The 26,620-nt window shown below is 43.2% G+C and overlaps 1 protein-coding gene across 1 annotated transcript in view; it reads right to left on the bottom strand.

Annotated features, from left to right (window-relative positions):
* Positions 1–26,620, bottom strand: part of WLS (Wnt ligand secretion mediator) — a 298,562-nt gene that overhangs the window by 68,355 nt on the left and 203,587 nt on the right. The window contains exons 8-9 of the mRNA XM_078668822.1: positions 23,960–24,023; positions 10,152–10,295 (exon numbers count right to left, since the gene is read on the bottom strand). Coding sequence (XP_078524948.1) covers positions 10,152–10,295; positions 23,960–24,023 — 208 coding nt within the window. The remainder of the gene's footprint in view (positions 1–10,151; positions 10,296–23,959; positions 24,024–26,620) is intronic.

The following is a 26,620-nucleotide window of genomic DNA, read 5'->3' as shown; positions in this document are numbered from 1 at the left end:
AGTGGAGGGCTCTGCGGTAATAGAGGTTGGGGTGGCATTCGATGGGTGAGAGAATTTGTGGGTGAGGGGTGTGGGTGAGGTAGGGGGAGGGTGGGAGGTAAAGGTGGGATCATCGATGGGAGGCGGTGCCGGTGAATTGAGGGAGGAGTGAAGGCTGAAGACAATAGGGGTGGCAGGGAGGTAGTGGGGGCTGAGTATGGGGGGGTAGAGAGGGGGGATGTTAAGGTATGGGGGTGGCGTGTTCTGAGGGTCTAGTTGGGAGGGTTGGGGGGTGGGGAGTGAGAGTGGGGGGGGAGATAGGGTGGGAGAAGGATCTGCCGCGGGGAAGGGGGGGGGAGATATGCTCCCGGCGGGGGTGGGTTCAGCAAGACTCGTAGGCGGTGTGAGGTGAGGGAAGGGAGGGTGGGGGTATGGGGGATGTGTGAGGGGGAATGATCTTTGTCAGTGAATGCGGGGTGTGGGGGGGTTACGTCTGGTGTGTGACTAACTATAGCACTGGGGGGATGGGAGAGGTGTGTCATTCCGCTGTTGCGATGGGCAAGGCAGGTTATATTGAGGATTGGGGTTGGGGGGTGTTGTGCAGCTTGATGTGTGCGGAGTGGAGGTCCGCCGTTTGGCGATGTGTTCTAAGAAGGTAGAGAATAGGTTGTCGAGTCGGTCGAGGCTCCTATCAGTGGCTTGGAATAGAATGTTCCCGTTGTTGTAGATGGTGACGGTGGCTCTACCTGGGAAAACTTGGGATGGTGTGATAGAAAGCGTTAGGCCATGAGCGGATTTACTGGTGGAGGAGATAGTGAGAATGGAGAGGAGCGCTTTCCTCCATTGTGTTCTACGCAGAGTGTAGAAGATGATATCGGTGTTCGTGGCTCCATTGATCAGTGAAAAGTAGGTGTCCACACACGGAGTTTCAGGGTGTGCCTTCAGGAAGTTGTGTTTGTAGCGTTTGGCGTTTTTTTTGGATAGCTCGGGTGGGTAGATGATTTTGTAAGTGTGCTCGCCCATGCGTTCCATGGTGGGAGAGGCGTAGGTAGAAGAGGGGGGTGTACGTGGGTGAGTTTGTGCGGTTGCAGGGCTATAAGTCTAAGAAGTCTTAAGTATGGACAGTAGGTGAGGATGACTAGGCTAAGATGGCCGCCCCAGTGGAGGACTAGTCAAAGATGGCCACCAGGGTAGCATATAGGGAGACAAAAGTAGTAGTCCTTTCTCTGTTGTTGAAGTATCTTAGAGAAATAGTTTCCCTTTCTGCTCTGAGGCAGGTCGAGTTACTCCATCCTCTGTGTTGTTTGGTGGGGAGGGGAAAGATTAGATTCTATGCTGCTTGGAGGCGAGGAGGGAGACTTATCTCTGTTCTGGTGACCTGTGACCACGTTGGTATGTAGCCTCATGGTCATCTGGTGGGCAGTGGAGGCGATTTATGGCTCCGGTATATGGCCCCGCCATTTTAGGTAAAGGAGAGTGAGGAGAGTGAAAGAACCACCCTGCCGCGTGGATAATTTGCAAGCAGACAGCTTCGTGATATAGCATATGCTCTGATATTCTTACCAAACCGAACTAAGTCACTTTAACCTCTACCCCCCCACCCCCCTGGGAAATTGACTTTGTTTGGGACCTGACCTCCATTTATGGCCAATGTTTGGCTAGGCCTTGCACCCAACCCCCAGAGGGCCGCCAAACCCGCTTTACAGATTCTCCTAAACAGGGGCTGGCCACACTGTCTGCTCTATGTTCAGAACCTTTATTTTTGGGAGATGGTGAAGGGGTGGACTGGGGGAATCTGTTGTCCAAGACCAGATACCATCAAATGAAGGCTGGTCAGGACTATGGCAACAAGGGATGGACGCTAGACCACTGAGATCCCCATATTCACATGGAAGGGCTTTGTTGGGATCCACAAATCCAGGAATTGGTTCTACAGATCCGGTGACAAAATTTTACTTTAATATTTGTGATCAGAGGAATTTTTTATAAGACCCGACCCCACCCGCCACATAACCTGGGGGTCACGGTGTGTTCAACCTGCCACCTTACAAGCCCTTCACTTTTTTCCAAATCTCAGAGTCCTGCAAGGGCAACCACACAACATGTACTCCTGGTATTGCAACCAGCAAATGGGATCCCTTGAGATCCAAAATGGCCAACTAGAGCAAAAGCACCGTCAGAAAATAGGATGTCTTTGTTTTCTTTTTAAAATTTTGGATCCATGGGTTCTCCAAGAATCCCAACGATCCACATAGCTCCATCTGTTTAACACCTTTGTGCCCAGTGGAAGCACCTCTTCAAACATTAATTTCACGGCACCTCCTTGAATAAGGTTCTACTTTTGTGCCAAATTCAGTGCAATTGTGTTCAGTTGTTTTATCTATATTGGAGAGCAAAGCATCCTTTGGAACTAAAACAGAAAATGCCTCGCCCTCTTTGTACTGTCCCCAGCTTGACAGGTCAACACAAAACTTGCCATGAAGGACCCAAAGGGGACAAACTTAACTTTTTAGAAAGTTTCACATGGTATCAAAGTTAAGAAAACAAAAATTGCCTTGCCTCTTCATACTTAAACCCAACTAGAACTACACTGTGTGCCAGTGTAATGCATCATGATATATATTATTAAACTGAAAAGCCATATCATGAGACTGAAAATAAATCGTACCCTATAAACCATGCATTAATAAATACAGATTCAGTCATGTATTACTACTGGGCAAACGTCAAATCATTTTTACTAGCATAGTAGAGCTTTTGCTAGATCTTATGGCTTGTCATGCTCTACGATGGTTACTGCTCCCACTAAAGAGCATATCTAAAGTGATTGCACTTTGATACTGCTGAAATGCCAGTGTTTATAACTAATGCTTAAAAAAAGTGCTTGGCTTAAAGCATGTATGCAGATGCACAGAGAGTAATATTCAATTTGTGATCACTGCTAAGAATAGAGAGAGATCAAATAACCCAATCGCCCTTGCACACACCCCCTGCAATAGTCACAGCAGCAGCGCTGGCCGCTCCTTCTCCTACATAGCTGCAAAGACATGGAACAACCTTCCCCACCAGCTCCATACAGCCCCCTTGGCTGGCAGACTTCAGAAAGACTCCAGATCTGGCTCTTCAACGGAGACACAGCAACCAGATTGCGATTTACAAATGCTGTTTCACAGATTAAGGCTTTCCCTCTTACGAGTCGTATTATAAGTACAAACAGGAAAAAGTAACTTACCTGTAACAATCTGGTAGCAGCCTGTAGTGCTGCAGGGTCGCATGCTGTGCACACTCATGTAGTTTTGGGCTCAAAACATCATAGGTTTTGTTTCTTCAAAGGAGGTTTTGACTCACTCCTCTTTTAAACCTTACATATGGTGTGCTGATGAAGGTCTCGAGCTATCCAAAATGTAATCCAGCCAAGACCAAACTGCTGTTGACACAAACCGGCTCAGCAACTTCTAATTTGCTGCTCTAGCCTCCTGTCTCAACTCCCCGACGCGTTTCGAAGCTTCTTGTGCCTTCTGCTGCCCCATGAGGAAGAAGCATCACGGATAACTGCAGCCCTTTATTTAACCAATGCGCATGTACTCTCCAGTGAGTTGCATGCTGGTGGATGCAGTTGTCTTTAACTTTACAATTTTTCAGCCCTCCAGTGGGCTCCAGGCGTAATATCCAGCCTCCTTCCCTGGCTCACTCGCGCTGCTAATCGGGTTGAACAGTGCATTCCAGCAGCCCCGTTACCACATTTCCAACGGGCGGTGCATCCTCTACGGCTGAGGCTGCCACATATTATCTGCGAGCCAGGGATGGAGGCTGGATATTATGCCTGGAGCCCACTGGAGGGCTGAAAAATTAAAGACAACTGCATCCACCAGCATGCAACTCACTGGAGAGTACATGCGCATTGGTTACATGAAGGGCTGCAGTTATCCGTGATGTGCCTTCTGTTCCCCCATGAGGAAGAAGCAAGAAGCTTCGAAACGCGTCGGGGACTTTTGAAAATACAGGCTTGATGCACAGCTTCCTAATAAAGAAGTTTTGTAAACTACCCACCTGCGGAGTGGCATCCTTAAGTTCGAGGAATCTTGGGTGAATATATTATATATATATTTTGCTCTTTTTTGAAGCAATTACAATGGCTTCCAGTTCATCAGCCGATAATTGTTTTAAGTAATGGTTACAGATAATGGAGTTTCTTCAAATTTCCTGATTTCATGGCTGCCAAATTTGAATGCAATAAGGCCTTCCATAGTTTGAGCCTGGTCTAACAACCCATTTATCTTTAGGGTCCCTAGAATCAGAATGCCACATTTGGGGACCATGCTTTCTCCGCAGCTTTCGCAAGAATGGAACTGTATCAATCCAATCAAAGCCATCTGCTATGCAGTCCAGAAGTCAATTGAAAACCTTTCTGTTCTCCAATGAATTTGGCATCAGGTTAAGTAAGGTTCAGGTAATCCTAACTCCAAGACAATTTGGCGCACGTGCAATGTATAAGTTAACAAGAACATACCTATCTAGATTGAATTGCTCAGGGATCACAGGTGTGGGTACCTGGAGGTGAAGCTTTAGCATTTTGCATTCTTGAGTGCAGTGAACAAGTCTAATGCTGGCACCCTTCAATGGCAGATGTATTGACCCAGAACTTTGAAGATGATCCCACATTCATGCATTTCCTGATGCGCCCTGCTGAGGAATGTGGCCCAGCCATTGCCCACCTCTGGTAGATGTTCTGCCAGCATGTATATTTGATGAAGGTAAACTCAAAGCCAAAACATGCTGGGAAGTGTTGACAGTTGGGTACATTACATACTTACTCTCTTGCTTTGGTACATAGAATATTGTAGTCATACTGTCTATTGGAATAAGGACAACTTTGCAGTGAAGTGCTTTTTGGAATGCCAGAGGGGCAACTGCACTGCCAAGAGCTCCACCACATTGGTAAAGCTGTTTTAGAGACCAATGACCCACATCATGATGTTGCCAGTGTCATTCTCCGATCTGTAATAGACATATCTATGTTGATGTAACTTCCAGTGGAGGGTCGAGAAACAATTGACACAGTAAGTTCATTGCATTTTATGCAGGCCACTGGGATCCAACAATCCCCAGTCAATTGTCACTATTGTTGGCTTAACACCCCTGCAGGACATGTGTAATCTTGCATTCTGGACTTGAGCGATACTGCATGACATCGTTCCCAACAACTTCATTATTATTCTCACTGTCAGAGAATGCAATGTCTGGTGTACGGGAAGCAGCCTCTGAAATGCCATTACTTGCTCGTTTCTGCGGTAGGCCTTCCTTTTGAGTGCATGAAATACTGCACCAAGAAAGCTTTGGGTTTGTTGTGAGCAATGGTGCGATTTTTTGGCACTTATTTTGTAGCCTAATGTGTGGATAAGAATAACTTGTTGAGTGTGGGTCATCCATCGTGCATAACTTGTCCCCTTTTCCAGCCAATCTTCCAGGTATTCAAACACATTAATTTGGCTGCACCACAAATGCACGGGCACTATAATCAGATAAATGATCAATACTCGTAGAGCTGTTACTCTAAACAGCAAGATTTAAATTGAGAATGTTACATTTACCACAAATCTCTGGGTACCTGTAATATGCCTGATGCATAGGGATGGGAAAGTTTGAGCCTTACCAGTTTGACCATCACCACTTTATTAAAACTACAAATACAAAGCCGGGCACCTATGAGCTAGACGACAGGCGTGCGGATGTTGCTTTACATGTGGATGCGTCCAGTGGTATATTTGGAATCGTGCACCCCCTTTCACCGATATGCATTGTTGCATTATGCGGTTGTCCTGCAAAAGAGTACATGCATGCATTGATGAACAAGGGCTGTTATATAGGATTGGTCACTTTCTGCCAAGGGTTCACTCTTCGTCAGATGCCAATGCCTTGTAGTGTCCATAGTTATGCATGTGTCAGTAAATGCCACAAAGCAGATTAGAGAATTACAGATTCAAGGTGTCAAAGCAAATAAAGGTCTGACAAGGGAATGTTCGACAAGGCTTGGGGCCACAGTCACATCGAAATGTATAAGAAGGCAGAAAGATGCACCAAACAGCCAATAACACATAGTGAGAGGCGGATACTCCCCCAGCTACAGCTTAAGCCCAATCTATGTATAATTTAAAGAATAAAGAATTAGCAAGAAGACGTTTTTGTCTGCTGCACTGTCAAGCCAGACCTAAAAAAAACACTTCAATTGGGGTTCGAGGCAAACTTTAACGATAAATGTATGGAAACTCCCAGAGACAAGACTTCAAATTGAAAAGGAGAGCCACGTATCGAACATTCCCAGAAGACCTACAGCGTTAGAACTACAGCTCATAGTTCACACACACACAAAAAAATATTTATACAAATCTGATGCAACATGATATGGTAATAAGACTGTGCTACATGTACTCCCAGCAAAAACTACAACGTTGGCTAATAAATAGAATATGAAGATGTACCACTATTAATAGTCCAGTAATTCAGAAATGAAATGTGACCATTCCCACAGTGATAAATTATGGAGCAGCAAATGAGAAATGAAAAGGAAAATCCTGCTCATAAAAAGCCATCGTCTGTCATTCGAAATGTTTAAAACATGAAAAAACACTTAGAACGCGAGTTCTTGAAGGCCTCAGAGGCACTACATGACAGATTAGTTTACAGTAAACATGTGCATTATTTAATTGAAATTCCGGGTTGGTCCTTTTTCACCAAATGTGGAAACGTAAAAATGGTTTGCAGAAAACGTCAAATTTTGTCAGTAACTAATTTTAAAAAAAACTGAGAACTTAAACAACTATTTATTAACAGAGAGTAATTGCACACACTACCACAGGCACTGACAGTATAAGGTGGTTAAATAGTTTAGAAATAACCACTGACCAGGTCTTTCGTTTAGCTCTTGTATAGTGAAGGTTTTCTCAAGGTTCAGTGAAAACCATCATGGAAGGTTCTCACACAGAACAGGAAGCTCATGGGTGGCAAGAGTGAAAAATTCGCAACCATATTCCGCACAACACAAATGTTAGACCAAGCGACAAGTAAGCTTCCCTTACATAAAGGGAGGCACAGCCTGTGCAGCAGGAGTTAAGGCAAAGGCAGCAGCAGTGTAAGCAAGTCGCACACGCATAACATTTGCAACAAAAGTAGCAACTAATAGCTGCCAGGTAGTCCCCAAGCAATGTCACATCCTCAGATTAACCAGAAGCCTAAAACCAGACTAATATGATTACTCCTACTATTTCACGAGTGCTGCAGAATGTGTCTCCAGTGGCGGCTGGTCCCCTAAACATTTGGTAGGGCAATCACCCAAATACTTAGAGAACCAGCCACATGTGGCGGTTAGTCAACGCTCGTTAGAAACAGGGTTTATAATGGACCACTACTGACAGCTCTGAAGTTAGAAATGAGGCAAAAAGTAAATTGAAATGAAAAATAAAAATGCACTTCCCCCCGCTGGCTTGGTTCATCCGAACCTCCCCCCGTGCCCCTCGGTGCTCTGACTGCAGCAGTGGAAGTCTAACAAATCCCGACGCTGCTTTCATGTGACACATGAACAGCATAAAGCAGCGCCAGGATTGCCTAGAGCAGGCTGTCTCGGTGCTCGGAGGCAAAGGGGGCAGGTTTGCTCTTCACCTAGCTGTCAGACACCTGGGTGGAGAGGTTCACACTGCGCAAGTCATGCTGGACATCGCAAGACAGCCGCCCAAAACTACCTGCGCAGTGTAAACGGGTGGAGTGAGCACCGCTCCCCTGCTGCCAGTCAGCAGCGGTGGCCCCCCTCTCCCCCAAAACAAGGCTCGGCTGGGGAAAGGCGAAAAATAAAATTGTAATAAATGTATTTTATTTTTCTCCTCTGCTCCGGCGTGGGCAGCAGGGGGGGTGACACTCCTCTGCTCTAATGGAGAGGCTGCTGCTGTGTGTCTGTTTAGATTTCATTCCTTGCCTTGTGCTTTTCTTTCACAAGACAACCACGGCTACTGTTCCTTAGAACGCACTATGGAATATCTCATTCATATATACAACCAACTCTGGTTCTGAAGAGTGTTTGTTTTCTCAGACTACGCGAACCATCCAACACGAAATGAACGCAAAAGCCCAGAACCAATACATTGACAGCCCTTGCAATATATATCCAACACCTCGAGAACCCATATTTGGACTTTCAGATATCCACCATCACCCATGACACTTTAGAAACGGATAGAAAAACTAACATAAACATAAGATACCCTTGAATACACCACAACACACAATAGGACACAAACCTTCAGATTATGCATTATACCTTCGACGGTTACCCAGCTGCATTCATCCAGAAATGGTCATTCATTCAGTCTTGGTATCCCTTCTTCGATTTGCCTCAGCCACGATTGCCATTGATCACTTTGTGGTTGAGAAAAGAAAGACTCAAACCCACTGACAGCCTGGGTTAACATCACAATGGACTTCAGGACTCCGATCTTGGAGCAGTACATATTCTGTCTCAATAACGTCATCAGACCTCTGCAGGGTCTGTGACCATTCAATCCCCTCTGCCAAACCTAACAATACAATCATGTGCAATTCATTGCAAACCAATTTTAAAGGTTAGACAAATACGTGAAGTTTGTTTATTCAAAATGGGGATTGCCAGTTTGCGAGCCGCGAAATGGCTCAGGGGCCGGAGGGACGGGTGAGAGATGGGCCCCTCATTAAACCAATAGATTGTTCAAGCAAGTTTGGGGTGTTGAGAACTGTAACATTTACGCAGACCAAGTAAAGAGATGATGTTAGACGAACCTTAATCTTCTTGTCAACTGAGATCTAGGCAGCCCTGCTGTTTTTGATCTTACAGAAAGAAAGCATTCCTACAAGGCTTTTATAACAAGTGCAACCTTGGGTCAATTCCTACAGCTCATTTCCTTGTCCCTCTCAGTTCCAAATAGGTCCACTTTTAAATGGCTCCATTTGACGTGCATGTATACAGTTTTCAAATTAACTTAGTGCAAATTTGCCAAATGCTTACAAAGATGAAATTGCATTTGTATCCCTGGTCTAGCCAACTGAACCATAACTACAGAGTCTTGATTGCCGAAAAACCCTGCATTTTCCCTGGTTCCGGTATTATGGTTTGTTGTTGTCACGTGAGTCTGTAATTCCTCACACCTTTAAGGGTGTAAGCCACGATTTAGAATGCTGTGGGAATTACATCACACATCGACCAGCAACGCCACAAAACCAGATCAGCCTCCATCACCCTCCCCCAGCTCGCCTCCCCATCGAATGCATTGAAATGCAGGTTTACTAATCTTAACTCAATCAAACGGTACTCAAAGTAGGCTTTGTGACACGAAAATTGACATTTTGTGGATCTGCAAATGAAAAAAAGAACTGTATATTTTTAGTACATACTGAAACAGAGGAATGTCAGTGTTCGCAAAAAAAATATATATATATATCTACAAGACCTCCGTCAAGATCTACTGACATACACTGTATCTCTAACTTTCAGTTGCACCATAGTAAAATATGCAAGTCATCACTATCTATCGACCAAGTGCATTTTGAATCAATTGAGGCAGTTTTAATCATTTCAGGGGGCTGACAGCAGCATGGTGTTACATTATATTCCATAAGGAACCGAATACGAGCATTAATGACCAGAATGTGATGACTGGTCCTCAAAACAATTTGGAACATTTTTTTCGTTCCTCGGCAGCAAAGCAAGCGCTTTAAATCTAACCAAACTAAACGTGTCACCACTACAGTGTGGTAGCCAAAGTACACCAAAGTTTACATTTTATACTATTTGGTAGGCCCAGTGGATGCAGTCTTTAGCTGCAAATGGCGGGGTGGGGACACGCAAAAAGATTGATGTCAAAATGGACACCTAAAAATAAGGAAAGTCCTTTGAAAGAGGAGGGCATTGGCCGATAGCAGGAAGCCAGTAAAAGGAAACAACGTATTGGTTAGGATTTTAAACAAAGAAAGAGTTCAAATAAATATTTTGCAATGAAAAACTACAATACTACCTGCGTACTATCTAGAATGGTGTCCCCGACTAGCCTGCACTAGACAACAGTCAAGGCTGAAAATCTGTAATTTTTGCACCACCGAAGACATGATCCTTCCGGGCTGCAGAACCCCGTTAGCAGCAATGCCATAGTTACCTCATAGTGAAGTCTTCGAGCCTTGTTCATTGCTGGCAGAGCTGATCTCTTCCCACTGATGTTTCTGAAAACCTGGAACACCATGAAGCACAAGAAAAGGAAGTAAAGGCAGGCGCAGACTCCTGCTACAATAATGAAAGCCATCTGAAGGGGGTGAATGTCAAGGAAACTGGAAAGATTTTTCTGTAAACATTTTTATTTCTATGCAGGCATTTCTTTCGATACAGATGCGGTCTTAAAGCCACACGCACAGGTGTCCTGCAGACCACAACCAGACAGATTAACTGAAACTTCTATGAGCTCAATAAAAGTTCGGGCACCATCAGAGAGGTCAAATATGAGTTAATGAAATGGGTAAATAGAGGGCTAGAACTAAAGGGAGCCAGAAAATCCCTGCAGTTAGACAGAACAGGGCAAAAAAAAAAAAAAAAAAGACATTCAGCTAGAAAAAAAACTTAGACCCTCCTTAGGAGTGGCTCACTAATTCCAGGGATTACGGTAACAGGAGTTGCCGCGCTCATCGAAACAGAGTTACATTTCACGCAGATTTCGGTAGAATCTTCCTAAAACTCAAAGGAAACAGTGGGAATTGACACAGGAACACAGATTCCCACAGGTTACTAGCAAATATTTTGTAATGCCTTTCCTCCCCCCCCCCCCCAACACATACACACACACAAAATTACCGTGGCTCACAGTAATAGCAAATCCAAGGGCGGAAATACTGTCGAATTGAAGATTAATGGGCCACGAAGGGCCTTCGTGGGATGAGAGATTGCTATAAAACATAAACGCACGCTGTTCATTGGAAAAACTGGACAGAATCAGTCGTAAAACATGCAGGCAGTGAATAAACAGGGGAGGCAGGCATGCAATACTTACTTACTTTGGTTCCTGCAAAAGGAGATCCCTAGTTACACCGGACATCTAACAATACCAAAGCACATAAGTACACTCAAGAAGGGATCAAAGTAAAGGCCCTTTTTTTCCTCCACCTCTGATCTCCAAAGTGGGCGACTAAGTTGCAGTCACAAATGCTGCTCAAATGTCATGCCCGTCAGAACTCGGAACCACACAGAGAAACTTTGGAAGTTAAACTGTACAGAGAGGAAGTGCCCAGTCTATTAGAAAGGGTCAACGCAGGGAAAATACCCAGGAGTGACTGTCAACGTGGCAATAGTTATTCAATATTTGGAAACCACCTGATTGACAAACTGTCATCACTTGTTTTGACGGAAGACGGAGAGTGTGTAGCCAGAAAAAGATGCTCTGCACTTCAAGGCCCACTGCCCTTTACAGATGAACGCAGACACAAACATTTGCCACCGTATTGGCAAATACGCTACAGTAATTCTAGCTATGATGCAAAAAGGACAATTTGGAGGACCGCTCTTAAGCAGAGATGTCTCACACACGTCATGAAAAAGGACTTCGCTATGGCCTCTCTTGGCACTGAGAAAGCTTTTAATCTATAGGTTTGGAAGTCCAGTTTAAACCCTCCAGTATATGAACTTCAGGCCCACATTCATTAAATGGCACATGTTACTCTATTAAGAACGAATGGCTCACATTCAGATGAATTCTCCTATAATTGAGAGATATAAACAAAACAGCGAGACCAGAGGCTGTATTACAGAAGAGCCCCGGAGGCACAACAGGTGTTTGCACCCGGTTTGTGTACCCCAAAGGAACTTGGTATTAGAGAAAGGGCCACAGACGCTTGTGCGACCCCTTCTGCACCAGTGCCATCTCGAAAGGGTGTTCCCTCATTTGCATGGGGTCGTGACCCATGCAAATGAGCAAATCTCTTTACCTCTGCACCGGCAACATACTATAGATCCGGGCTCAAAGGCAAAGAAGCTGTAGGGAGGTGAGCGATCAGTGTGTCCCCTGATGGCCGCCCTCTGAAGGGGACCAAGTGGATCTCAAACCCCCAGACATCCCCTTGCAGGAGAGTGAGGTTCTGTAATTCTCGAGACTGACTCCATTTTATATTGTGCCACCATTTTGTGTTGCCCTTACGTAGGCCTGTGAAGGTAGCCTGGCGAACAAGTGGCCTGGCCTTCTGAGTTCATGTATACATTAACTCGGTTTCTTTCTGGCTCTGGAATGAACTGTAAGAAACTGACCTCTTCACCTGAAACTGACCTCGCAAAGCCAATTTCCCTGATCGATCTTTGTCTGAGATTGCCAATCAATGTTCAGGACATCGTTAACTTTGTTTCCTTGCACATGTTTTATCTTGTTCAGCATCTATTACTGTTTCCTTTATGCTCTGACATTACATGGGTTATGCTTTCAATTATAGGTTTGTCCGGCTTTTGGAGATTGAATTTGGGACATTCCTAATGATTAACTTTTGGGTTGGGATACTGTACATGTAATCATGCCATGCCCTGCAGTGCCATCTAAATCAGATTAACCTTTGTGAACTATGTAATTATAATGTTTTGCCCATATCCTGCTAAAACTCCAAAAGGCTACTCACCTGCTGACCCTCCAGATTTTCCATATGTTTAGGAATGTAATTGGTACAACTCCCTTACATGCCTGGGGCAGGATAAAGAGTATATAATATGTGAAGTAAGACCATTCTAGCAGACTGCCTCATTCAGTTGCTAAGGCTTCTATGTGACTTAGTCTCACTCATTTGAGTTTAATAAAAATGTTCTCTTTATATTCCAGCTTCTGTGTCAGATTCTTCTTTTGCATTAGTGAGACCCCTGAGAATGAAGATTTGAGTTTCATCAAGAGTGTAGTCATTCACTGCACCCGCCTGCAAGGAGATCTCTCTCTCCTCTTTAAAGTGCAGGCGGGCTGCCACCTACACTGTGAAACAGAGCGGCTTTGAAGCAGCCGTCCATATTTCACTTGAATGTGCTGCCCCCAGGTCAGCACAAGTTTGCGGCTGCCCTGAGGGTAGCGCATTCAACCCAATAGGACACACTTTCCCTGTTTGCGTATAACATACCTGTTTGAAGGTGCACCATGGCGCAAACAGGAAACGTGTGCCCTAGGTGTAATAGAGCCCCAGTTAGGGATGCCCACTAGCACTGCTCCTATTTCCCAAGGTGATAGAAGAATTGCTATGGACGCTGGGGAGGGGAGAAGACCTGTAGAGACATCAAAATAGGCAACTTTGAAGTAGCATCATATGGGGACACATACTTGTATATGTTATGACCCACCAACAGGCAAATTATTACTGACACTGGAACAGTGAAACAAGGCGTGTATTCTGAAGGCTAACTAGGAGATGTCCATACTAACCCCAAAGGAGGTACTGTGGTAATATACCATAAGAGAGTCAAGTGCTATAAAGGAGTAACTTGGGTAGCCAATTGGAGTTAGAAGTGTCCTTTGTACCAGTGGTAAACAGCACTCTTAGAGGATCCTGCTGAGTAACAACCCTCTCCCCCAGAATCCCAGGAAAAGTCTTCACAATCCTACACTTGCAGGAGGTTATTTCCCCTTCCTTTCCATCAGCCCCAGAGATGATGGACTAGAAAGGTTTAATCTGTTCATTACGAAAAAGTTAGAAAACCTAAAACTAACTTTTAAGAGGAAAAAAGGCTTCCCTGCCTTTCCCGATGAGTCATCCAGCTTCCTGAATAGCCTTTGATCTTCAGCCCATCTAGTCTGTCATTTCTTCGTCTGTCCAGATGCTCTGATCCTCCATGGCTCATTACTTTACTTTGCTATTTTAGCCCAGATTCAGCATGGGGTTTTAAATTCCAATATGTGCATTAACTTTGGTTGCCAAATCTATTGTTTACTTACCTGCCCTCTATTCTGATGCCCTGATTGATCACTACATTGTTGTGCAACTGAACTCCAGCTTTACCATGCTATTCCCATATATGTAACAAGTGTTCTTTTCCTACAACTGTACCCTGCCTACCCTAAATGTGAAGTGCTCCAATACCCTCTATACAAAACTTTATAAATAAATCGGAAATATTCGGTCATTATCGCAACACAACTATTTCCCCCCGGTAATTTTCAGCAGGTTTTCAAATAGTCAGTAAATGCCAGGCATTTTCCAGCACATGCGAAATTCGATGCTGTAAGCACCCAACTGCGCAGGTTAGGTCTCGTTTGTCCAAAACAAACAAGGAATGGGGGAAAGGAGTGGAGAAGTGTGGCTCAGTGGTTAGAGGCGGCAGACCCGGAAGCTGAGATCGGCCGTGGACCAGGGTTCGATTCCCCGCCTCGGCGGGTCTCAGGCTCTAAAATTCCACGTACTCGATAATTCTCGCTCCGGTGCCTACTCGACTCACAGGGTCACACTCTGCGACTCTGGGCAATAGCTTGCTTAATCTCCACTACGGCCCCTCGCGGCGGGATGCCTGGCTTTCACCTTGTGGATACCCTGCCGGGGTATCTCACAGGGGAATACCAGGACGGGTTCCCTAAGCAAGCGCTTAGATACCGTGTCGGTGATTTGCGCTATATAAATACATGTACATGTACATTTACCATTAACATTAGTTACCCTACACCCTAGTGTCAGTATTCATTTGGTGTAGTAGATGCCTAAGGCCCCCCATCTACCCAATTTTACCCCATGCAATTAATAGGACACTACTGTTCAATATATACATTCATATTTATTAAATGTATACAATAGCATAATATAAACAACTGAACTTAAAACATATATCGCATAGGTTTGTGTTTTAAAAGTGCAGCTGTCAAACGTATCGATTGCGAACAATATGCATCAAATGAGCTTTGGGTCTGCCCCTTTCAGACACTGGCTTTCTTTAACCTTCCCTCTTTTAGTCATTGGTTCGAGACCGTCAATCACATATCGGCTCAGTGGTGAATTCATCTCTGGCCTAAAGCTACTGGCTGTCTGGATGTGGCCTTCCACTGCCACCCAAGTGCTGGCACTCCCCACCTCAGTTCCCACATTAAACCCAGACTTATTTTCTGCGGCAGCGATTGGCCACTTGGTATTAACGTTTAAATTCACGAGATAGGTTTATGACCTTGTTATTTTAAAACATGCATTTGTTTTGGAATCTCAACAGTCTCGAGCCTGCCCCCATCCCTTCTTTCCCAGTACATGCAGAAAGGACGTGACTTGCTAGTGTCAAGAGCGACAGTTCAACAGAGACCTTAAAAGTAATCAACCACTGGAAAATTGTAAGAAGCCGGGAGGAGAATTATTACTCGGTGAAAGCAGAACCAATCACATCAGCTTATCTCTTCCCTTGCGATAAATGCTTAAAGCACTTAAGATGGGACCAAACGCGTCCAAAAAAAGCAATTCTTTTTTTTTTTTTTTTTTTAAATGTTTTTATTGTTTGCAGGCGTACAAGGAATGAGTACATTAAGGCATAAATAATTAGTTTTAACATACACATTTTTTTTCCATATAAAGCATAAACAAAAGCACATAAATCATGAAGTGTTATTAGAGGGTGGATAAGAAGAAAAAAGGAAAGGAAGAGAACAATTGAGCAAGAAGATAATGTCAATTTCTTTTCAACACTAATACAAATTATATAGTTCGACCAGTTTCCTACACCCCTCCCCTATTTCACAAAAAGAAAAAAGAAAAAGAAAAATAGGATAGAGCATTATCAATCTAAAAAGGTACCCACATTTTTTTGTGCTTTTTCAATGTTTGTAAGCCCCTGATGTTTGCTAAAGCTGATTCCATTGAGTGTATCTCGGTTACCAAAGCCCACCAGTCCCAGACCTTAGGTGTTTCTGAGCTAATCCAAGCTCTGGCCAGAGTTAGCTTAGCACAGGACATTAATATCGTGACCAAAGCGGCCTGTGGAAAAGATACAGAGTATATGTCTAACAAGACAGAAGTGGCCGTAAATGTGGGCAGCTGAATATATTTCAATTTAAGAACTTTTTCAATGTCACGCCAAAAAGTCTTAAGATTCGGACAAGAAAATAAGATATGTACTAAATCAGCTGCTTCTGTAGCGCATTTGGGGCATTTTGTGCGATCGTTGTGAGTGTTATTAGATGACCATTTTGAGATTCTTTCCGGGGTGTAGTATAGCATACAGGTTGTTCTAAATTGTTGTAATCTGAGGCTTGATGATCGTACTCGTTTATTGATATTTGTTAAAGAGTTCTCTATCTGTTTCGGTGTTATATTTGAGCCCAACATTCTGCTCCATTTATCAGCCAAGCAAGCAGCCTGGATGCTTCGCTTATTGTGGATTTATTTTTGGATGAGTATAGACATGTCCAGATATCGCATTCAGTAACCTCCAGTATTTGTTTTTTATTAATCAAATAGTTATGTATCTGTAGATGTTTATATCTCATATTTTCCGATAAGTCATACAATAATTTGAGGGTGTTGAAATCTAAAAAACCTTGTATGCCATATAAATCCCCTAGAACCATAATACCTGATCTTAGCCAACAGCGAGTGTTGCTGTCGTTAAAAATGTTTGGAAGGCCCGGATTGCCCCATAGCGGGAGCTTAGGGTGAAAAAAGCTGGTGTTGCAAAAAGAAAGTATGTTACCCCAAATCTTTGTTAGGTCTCTTACAGTTTTAAATCTAACCCTTTTGTAGTAGTTGGGGTCGTTAGTTCGGAACAAAAACATATTCGAGTCGGATTTTAGCATAAAGGAGTGAAAAAACAAAGTCTTTCTTTCATTTAATAAGGAGCGGAGGCGGATAACAAAAGCAGACCAGAAGTACAATTTGAAATCAGGAAAATTGAGCCCGCCAAGATTCGTATTATTTTTCATAAGAGCCAATGATCTTCTTGCCTTTTTATATCCCCAAATGAAGCTACTGAGTATTCCGTCAAGTTTTTTAAAAAATTGATTATTTAACGCTAGTGGTATAGACCGGAATAAGTACACATATTTGGGCAAAACCTTCATCTTAATTAAGTTAATTCTGCCAGTTAGGTTCAGAGGTAATCTATGCCATTTTTTTTTTAAACAGTAGGCTAGTTGATTTAGTTAATTCATTGTAATTTAAGTTATTGATTTCTTGTAGTTTAGCCGTTATTTTAACCCCGAGATATGTGGCAGTATGGCAGATCTCAGGCACAGCCACTGCTGGTGTATAATTAGCTATTACTTGCGTTTTTAGTAAATTTAGTTTGTAGCCCGCCACCTTGCCATATTTTCCGGCTTCTAATGTTATTCCCTTTAATGCTTCGACGACATCTTCAGTATAGATCGCGATGTCATCTGCATATGCAGTTATTTTTAGTTCTTGTGTTCCTGATCTAAAAGGTACAATCTGATTTTGAAGTTGAAGGGCGGACAAAAAAGGCTCCAATGAGAGGGCAAATAAAAGAGGAGATAGGGGACAGCCCTGACGGGTACCTCGTAAGATTGAAAAATCTGAAGATATCAGTCCCCCATAGCTAGTATATGCTACTGGATTATCATACAGCGCTTGTATGTTCCGCAAGAATTGTCCCCTGAACCCCAACCTAGACAGTATGCACCAGAGAAAGTCCCACCCCACTCGATCAAAAGCTTTTTCAGCGTCTAATAAAATCATGCCAAGTGGGGTGGATTCTGTCTCTGCTACATCAAATGCAGTTATTTCCATATTAACATGTATAGTGGTATCTCTGCCAGTTATGAAGCCATGTTGTTGTGGGTTAATGATTTGGGGCATAATAGGAGCCAGTCTTAATGCTAAAATTTTAGCAAAAATTTTTGCATCTGTATTTATTAAAGAAATGTGGGCGATATGACCCTCTCTCTTCCTTTGGTTTGTCTTTTTTCAAAAAGAATATTATTTTTGCCCTATTCCAAGACTTGGGTGTCTTTCCTTCTAGGCCTACAAATTGTATGACTTTCAGCAATAGTTGTTCGAGCTCTTCTAGGCAAAGTTTATATATTTCTAGGGGTATGGTATCCTCGCCCGCCCCTTTCCCTGCGGGTAATGAGGCTATCGCTAGATGTAGTTCAGCCATTGTTATGTCATCGGACAATAAATCTATCTCTGGACAATTCTGGATATCCCCAGTATGTTCTTCCACATACTTGTGTATGTCGTCTGGGTTGTGGTCCACTTCTGGGGTATATAGATTTCTATAGAAGTCAGCAATCTTGGCCTACAAAGTTGCTGAGGACAGAGAAAATTACAAGCATACGGGGGGCCGGCAATAAAATTTATACTCAACCTCAAGATATCCAAAAAAAGCAATTCATGAAAAAACAATTCATCTAAATACTCCAGAATACCAAACCGAAAAGGCATGCTCTGGGGTTGGTGGGGGGCGGGGAATGGGGGAGTGTTATGGGAACCAAGGATGTCAGGGATATGACTTCTGAGACAATTTTCAGTGACTTCTTTATTTATAAAGTTTTGTATAGAGGGTATCAGAGCGCTTCATGTTTAGGGTAGGTAGGGTACAGTTGTAGGAAAAGAACATTTGTTGAGATATGTGGGAATAGCATGGTAAGGCTGGAGTTCACAGGTGCACAACAATGTAGTAGTCAATCAGGGCATCAGAATAGAGGGCAGGTAAGTAAACAATAGAACCAAGGTCTTTTCAGAGACAAGGAGTCACAAGTGCTAGATATGACGTTTTTCCAAGTGTCATGGTTACAGGAAATTCTCCTCTTTTTTCGAATTGCAGAATATTATTTTATTTTTTAAGTCAAACAGGGCTTAAGTCACCACATATCACACAGTTCCACCACCTTAACAGACCGCAGAGTAAGAAGTAGGACTTTGGGCTGGATTTCCGAGCCACCTTAAACAAAGAGAACAGTCTAAGGGCTAACATTTGCCTAGTTGGTCACTAGTTACATGCACTACAGTGTAGGCCATTTTCCTAAAATGAACGAGGCAGTTTATACTATTAGTTTTTGTGATCGAAACGTTTTAATAAACAAACATTCTCAAGACAATTAAATCTGCTCCCCAAATCTTATGCCTGGAAACAAAGAAACCATAAAACAACTCCCAACACCTCAGTGTTGTCCCTACAGTCCAGTTTACAAAAAGGAGGAAAATAATGACCAGCACAAATTCCAGCACAGCTAGCAGATGTTATTGGGAAGCTTCAATGAAGGAAGAGAGCTGATGGAAGAAAACATTCACAATATTCGAGAACTGATCTGACATATTAAGCTGGTGTTGTCCTTAGTTCATAAAAGGGGGCTTTTGGAGAATGTGTGGCAAACGACCCCCGTTTACTCTGAAGGTATAGATAATGTGCTCCATCAGTAATATGTTATGCATTTGGATCACATGCATTGAATTGGAAAGAGTTTTTTCTTATTCCCTCAAAGATGCGATCACCATCATCGCAGATATCTGGGTACCAAGAATTCCCCTCATCTCCAGCATGGGAAGAGAGATCTCCTTCAAATCCCCAAGTAGAGAATTGTTTGGCTCATCCGAAACAGTAGTCCCACATGTTTTGACCGGTATTTTGCAATTGGCACCAAAAGGGTTGTATTCTGGGATAAGACCAGCCTATGTTGAGAAGATCTAGCTGTCGCACTGCACCAGGACCTAACTGATAAAGAACGATCATCTACATCCGGATGGGTGTGGAACATCACCTGTGCAGTAGGTTTAGACATACAAAAGTCGCCCATGCATGCTTTTCCACTCTTACTACGTTAGGCCTCTGCCAAAGTCAATCTGCCAGCCCATCTAGTGTGCACATAGGATTAAAATCAGGCCCCTGGTCCCTGTAAAGTTTTTCATAAGTCTCTCAAAAGTGGGCACTGTTGGGATTATTTCCTCTTGCATCAAATAGTGTGCAGTATTGCAGTCTGTCACTCTCAGCTCTACCAATACCACACAAGTCTTGAAACATTGGATCTGCCCCTCTTAAGCGTACCTTTAAGAATTCAACATCCCCCGCCATCCATTTTCGAACTGTGACGCTACCTGCAGCTGGTGTAAAGTGAGGGTTCATGTGCAATTTATTTATTTATGCGTTTTTACATAGCGCGGACTTTACCCGAAGGTGTCAGAGCGCTTCACAATAGGAACAGAACTGATACTTGATAACATTACAAGAGAACAAATTACAAAAGCAAACGTTACATTACATGAGGCAAAAGTGACAATCGTGAGCAAACAAAATACACGAGGTAGCAAACGGTGCATTACAGGAGGAAAAAGTGACCTGTGTGCAGGTTACAAAAGCGTACAAAGTATAAGTAGAGGAATCATACTGCAATAATTGGAGGACGCTCAAACACAAGAACAAACGTTACGTAGGCAATGGTGGCACTTGTGCAAGTATTGTAAGCAAACAAAATGTAAGAGGTAGTAAACAGTGTGTTACAAGAGAAAAGTGACGTGTGCATGTTACAAAAGAGTACCAAACACAGGTAAAAGGGTAATACTGCAATAAATGGCAGACTCAAACCACAAGAAACGTCGTAAGGCACATGGTCCATGCAATCATGTCCCAGGATTTGAAAAACGTGTCTGCTATTTGATCAAAACACAGGGCCATCGGCCTCCCTTTTGGGCAGTCACAGGGTTTTCAATAATGGATGAGAGACTATGGATTGCTCAGTAAAGAAACATTGACTTTCAGATTCTAGAGAACTCTAGTCCCGGAGCTGCATTACAGAAATGTTCCTGGTGCCAGCCGCCTAACCATCCTTTCTCCCAGGCACCATTTATGTTCCCATACTCAACCTTACCGGATTACCATCCAAAACGCTTTGCAATTTGCAATTAACAATTAACAATTTACGTCTTAGGGCATCCAAAAACAGGGTTTAGATTATATGTAGCCATGGAAGGGAAACCATTTAAACCACAGCTATTGTGACTCTGGATGAAATATAGTGACCCTCCACCTTTCCCGTTTAGCACTTATAACTTTAAGAGGCGAGTATAATGGAATTTGTACACAATGCAAATCATTTTAGCCAAACTGACAATTGGATACTTCGAAACCTGCAAGGCCCACAAGAGTAGGGATATCCTATACAACATTGCCATATTACCTGAGATGAGCAAGAGGTCCAGTAGGTTAAACAGCCCCAGGTTTGTCTTGAAACCAAAGTTCTTGGAGAACCTTTAGATCACGGCTGGGAGTAGTGTTCTGGGGACCCCCAATGATAGACGCATGCCATGTCCAACATATGCTCATCCCCTCAAACAACTGTAAACTTTATGTGGTCAGCGGATCGAATATTTGCTGCCAGAGGCACCAATATCATCATGCACAATAAAAGCAACTCTATAAATACCTGCTTTATGACTCATCTTCTTTGTGGGCTTGCCGCTTAGTAAAGATGTTCAAAGAAGATGTTCATTGGGCCACATACTTTGGCAGCATCCACAAACTCTGGCAGCATCCACCCCCACAATCTATGATCCGAGATCAATCATCTCCAGTAACTCAAGAACTACTCTACATTGTCAAATGCTTTTCTGGCATACAAGGAGGCCAGCACTGCGAGGCCCCCTCTGCACAAATACAAATACTATATAAATCTATCATGCCATCATAACAGTATTGTAACATGGATGCCTGTGCAGAATTCCACTATATCGGTGTTAATTGGAAATGGGACAATAACCTTCAGGCAAGAGGTCAATATTCTGGTGTACATCTGTGTTCATAGTGATTTGAGCTATTGAACAGAGCGAGTAGTTCTGTGGTTTAGATGGCATTAAACTGTTAGGGGTGATATGCTTATGTAACTGCCAAGGCTGGAACTACTGGTTCACATTTTGTATGTAAATAGATCTGGTTCTCATGCTTCCCCATAACTCAGACCCATTGACATCTGAAATCTAATTCCCAGTTATTAGGGCCTCAAATAACGTTTGTGTGTGATCAGGCAGCACTAATGGGGTCTTCTGATACAGTCATACTCTTTATCACCCTCTCAAGGGGATTCCATTGTTGGGAGATATCTTTACACATTTCAAACAGGCCCATCTTCACCTACTCCAAGTGCACGACTTTACCAGTTCTATTCTGGAGCTGAATTGTGCTAGCCTTATTTTGTTTGTACACTGTTCGGCTGTCACCGTTTTGTGCGTCTTGTTGATCTCTTTATAGAAAACCTGCTAGGCTCATAGCAACAATTTTAGCACGGTTTGCTGAGCCCTCACTGCTTAAAAATTATAATACACCACTATTAATATCCCAATTCCTTGTGCTGCTTCTTTAACACAGACTTCCCTTTCAGCATCTTCAACTCTGATTCTATGACATTGCATCCCCAAGGCTGCCACTCCTTACCCCCCCCCCCTCCTTACCATGATGTCTTCAAAGTACTTATCACCTCTCTGCTCTTTTGGAGTACGTAGATCCCAGCAAAAGGCTCCATTACAACCATTTACTTGGAAGGGTCTTTTTAGTCAGGATTTCTGGAGGCACCATCATCACAGCATCATTTTATTCATAGTGTGCGACAATTTCAGCTTATATTAAGCCCACTTACAGTAGTGAGGCTCGTCAGTATGCAGTCAACAGATGTGTAAGCAGAGCATGTGGGAGCAAAACTAAGTCCCTTTACTTTGAATGTGTAATTCACCAAACATCAGCTAAACTCACTGCCTCAAGTTTGCTCTTCAATCCCTTGGGTGTTGCCCTGCTGTTGCATATAAGTAGGAGATCCGTCAAGGTCTCAGGATGTACATAAAGTTAAATATGGACTCCAGGAAGTCTGCATGAATGGCTCTTGCTCATCAGCTACGGCAAAGCGCATGTCTCACTTTGCCTCTTTCTTCAACCCTCCAATTAAGGCCGCCCTCAATAATTTTCCTCAATCAGCCATTCCCATTTCTATCCTTTAAGTTCAGTGCTTTCACCACACTCTTCGCTGCCTTCTCCTGGGGGAGGCACAGAGTTGCACTTTCCTCCGCCTCCTCCAGCAGCTTTTTACTGGTGCCACACCAGGTCATGAGCATGCTCTGCCCTTCAGCCCCTCAAGAGGATTCAGGCGAGTTGCCTTCTCAGCTTCAGGCTCCTTGAAAAATCAAACTCTTGCATAGCCATGAAGAGGACTGCCATCATCTTGTCAGCTTCTGAAATGATGCCCGATAGCTCCACTGTTTCTCCCTCACCGGCTTGTAGCTGAATGAGTGGCACAAACCTAGCACAGTGTACCCAAGTGTTGTGAGTAAAAGCAAAGAGTCTGCTTTGACTCAGGCAGGTAAACCAGCAGCTTGGGATGCCCCTTTTGAAGCATGGCATAATACAGCATTCCTGGTCAACACCATCTTAGAATCTCCAAGCCTATTTAAGATTCTCCATATGTGGTCCTTTTCCACACTTATACCGCTTCCTGTTCCTAATGATGAGTAACCTTAATGCAGATTTAAGAAGGAAATAGTTTACATTCAAATTTCGTAACTATATACTAGGTAGTAACTGATGACATTTAAACTGGAATTTTTATAACTATAAGCGATTCACCAAGACTTAACCGAAAATATCTTTCAAACATGCTACACAGGGGAGGACTAGGAGGTGTGGATTATTGACGATATACATATATTAAAGATTTTTTTTTTTAAATTACTTGTATTAGAGAAAAACACTCTTCCCATCTGACCAGTTAAGATTGATAAGTCATCGTATCAAAGATGAAAAACTGATGAATACACAGTTTTTAAAACTCTAGCAATTTAGAGTTTGCCTTGTGAATCCACAGAACTACGACACACCTTTCTTAGGATTTATGAGCAATCAGTGGATCAAAAACCACACCTAACGGGAGCAAAGAGAATGATTCCTAGTTTTATGGTGAAACGGCAATCATTAACACACCTCTAGGCCAAAAAGATTAGCTATGATGTAAGCTTTCCCAGTAATTTAACCAATTTACACTCCTTACTAATGTTTGAAGGATACAGCCAGTTCAGCCCCAACATCTGTGGCCCATATGCTGTAGAACGGATTGCTCAGCTGTACACCTCTGCAAAGAAGAACAGACATATTTAAAGCAGTAGATCAGGTCAAACTCTTAGTGGGACGTTGAACATTTTTCATATTTCCCAATTGAGGATTAAATAAATTGAACTTTGTCCGTGTAAATTCTCCAGACGAACACCTGGTGGCTTACAGTTTGTGTAACTAATGGACATTCCGTGTTTAGGTCTTTAAGACACAATTTAGTGCAGGTTACATCATTAATGTTTCAAAATCCCTTCATGTAGTTCATGCAGTGTTAAAATAGTGCAAGTGCTTGCACAAATTAATGAAGTATTTTTGTAACTTAATGACCAGTCACTAAACATTTTAGAGTTGTTCTTGGCGATTACAGTTCTAGAAATGTGATTCACTGTCCATTATAACATCTTAGGCAATCATATAGGGATTAGTACCAAGTACTACTCAGGCTGCCAATGTACTGTGCCAAGATCTATAGGTGTAGGGGCCCATTCTTTCCTTCAGACGCACCATTTCTCTCAAGGATCCAGCAGACACCCAGAATGAATATATCATGCACAAGCCCTGAAAAGGCTATGAATAAGCAGATGATGAAAACATCCAAGACTGCATGACTCCTCTGTATTGCACCTATAACATTACTGAGGAGGCAGGCAGAGTGTGCCAGTTGGTGTTTGCTCATAACAGGAATTGGCAAGAAAGCAAAAAGGAATAAAGTGTTCCACAGCCACAAAAGGCAATTAACCAGAGAAAATTGGAAGATAGTGAAATAGTGGATCCCCTCACTGACATCTTCATGTCTAACTTATCCCAGCACAGAAAGTTTAAAAGTTTAAATTCCCACATGCAGTGGAGGGTTCGGTTTGTACCATGAACTGGATTTTATTTATTTTTTCATATTAAAGCGCAACCCAACTGAGAAGGATATAAACAATTTACACAAATTAAATCAGAGACACGTTGCCACACTTGGCTGGAACAAGAAAGCTAGTTTGAATAGCAGTGGCTATGGAGTCAAGCACTGCCAAAGACAAACAATCAGTCAATGTTTTTTAGCATTCCAAGATACTGTGTGCTAGCTTGGAATAGTAAATTAAGAACCAAGTTAACACACTGAGATGACTGCTACATTCAAAGTGGTAAATTAGACAGAAATCTTACTTTTTTCTTTTAGACTAAAACAAATGGAGGAGCTGAAATAATCGCTCATCAGCCAGTTTGGGTCAGCAGCACAAAAGGTGAAGCCAGGATTCTTTGTGGTAGTGACACAGCCTGCATGATTACCTCCTTACAAACGGCCCAGACAGGATTAAAGTCAGAGATTGGAAGAGCGATGAGCCTCTAGTAGAGGATCTTCCTGTGAGCCTGGACTGAGAAGGTTTAGTTAAAAGTAGGACGGTGCTCTCCCCGGAATCCAGCATCTCGGTAGTGGGGCTGGCTCATAGTATCCGGGTCTCTTTCAAATGAGGTAAACTTACCTGCCTGTGATGAAGCAAAGCTTCGCATATTTTGCGGCTTGCCGAAGTCAAGAACCTCGTTTATGTGTAATAAGGTAACAAAAGCGTATGTTTTACTAACATTTATTTTGTTTAGGCAAAGTTCCCGAAGCTTGCCTATGTGTATTTCTAATGAATTTAATCCGTGTCCTCTAATATGGCCGCCGCTTGTATTTTAGTTACTGCGCATGCGTCAGCCACACTCACGTGTCCTGACGCGTCTGCAGAAGTGGAGGGAAAGTTATGCGCATGCGTAATTCATAGCTGTGCTTATCATGTGGTACTGCTCGTGCCACTGCTCTTGTGCCCGTATCAATGTAGCTAACATTTAGATGCAATAAGTTTATTTCTTGATGATGAGTTAAAAGTACAAACCCTGTGATGTGTTTTCATAATGACATTATTATGTATTAATTTGCTTTCGCTTACTTTTCATGTACCGCGGGGAATGGGGGTCCAAACTGATTGGGAGCCATATTGACGGTCTCTTCTGCGCATGACCAGGGAGCATTGAAAAGTGGCCACTTTGGACAGTGGAACTCAGCCAGCTGGCAGCCACAGTCAAGATGCGCCTGGGAAAGCCACCTCTGCGCTACGAGAACGGCGAATGTTGCTCCTCATGTGTTACAATGTTAATTTCCTGCACAGTTCTCATGAGAACCCCAAACCTGCTAGGCGGTACCCAAATATGTTAATGAAGGCTTCAAATCGTGTATTGTGATTGGTGTGTTACCCAAATCCTACCTTAGGACCAATCGAAATTGAGGGATTCTGACACTTTGCAACATTGGGGGGTGGTACACTGTCCCCAAACTGTATATCTACCCTGGGTTCACCTAGTGAACCGTCCGACTTGTCTGGTTTAGCTGACCTGTCACTGACCCAACGCACTCAATAGGTGACTGAAGATACAGAGCGCTGCGAAGCACTCTGTCCGAATTTGACCATAGACTGAGGTTCTACTGAACCTTAAAGTACTGGCAAGGCACTTAGCTGGGAGTTCGCTGACCCAATCGGGGTCTTGATCGATAGCTGCAGAGCGGGTGGAGCGCAGGCGTTGCTTCCGAACTGTGGGTTCCGGTCCTGTCCTGAAGAGGGTCCTGTCCTGAGGGTTTGCTGTCCTGTC

Source organism: Lissotriton helveticus, chromosome 1_2 (genome assembly GCF_964261635.1).
Source record: "Lissotriton helveticus chromosome 1_2, aLisHel1.1, whole genome shotgun sequence".
Classification (NCBI taxonomy): Eukaryota; Metazoa; Chordata; class Amphibia; order Caudata; family Salamandridae; genus Lissotriton; species Lissotriton helveticus.
The sequence above is the reverse complement of the archived record's forward strand: the minus strand, read 5'-3'. Positions and strand labels throughout refer to the sequence as shown.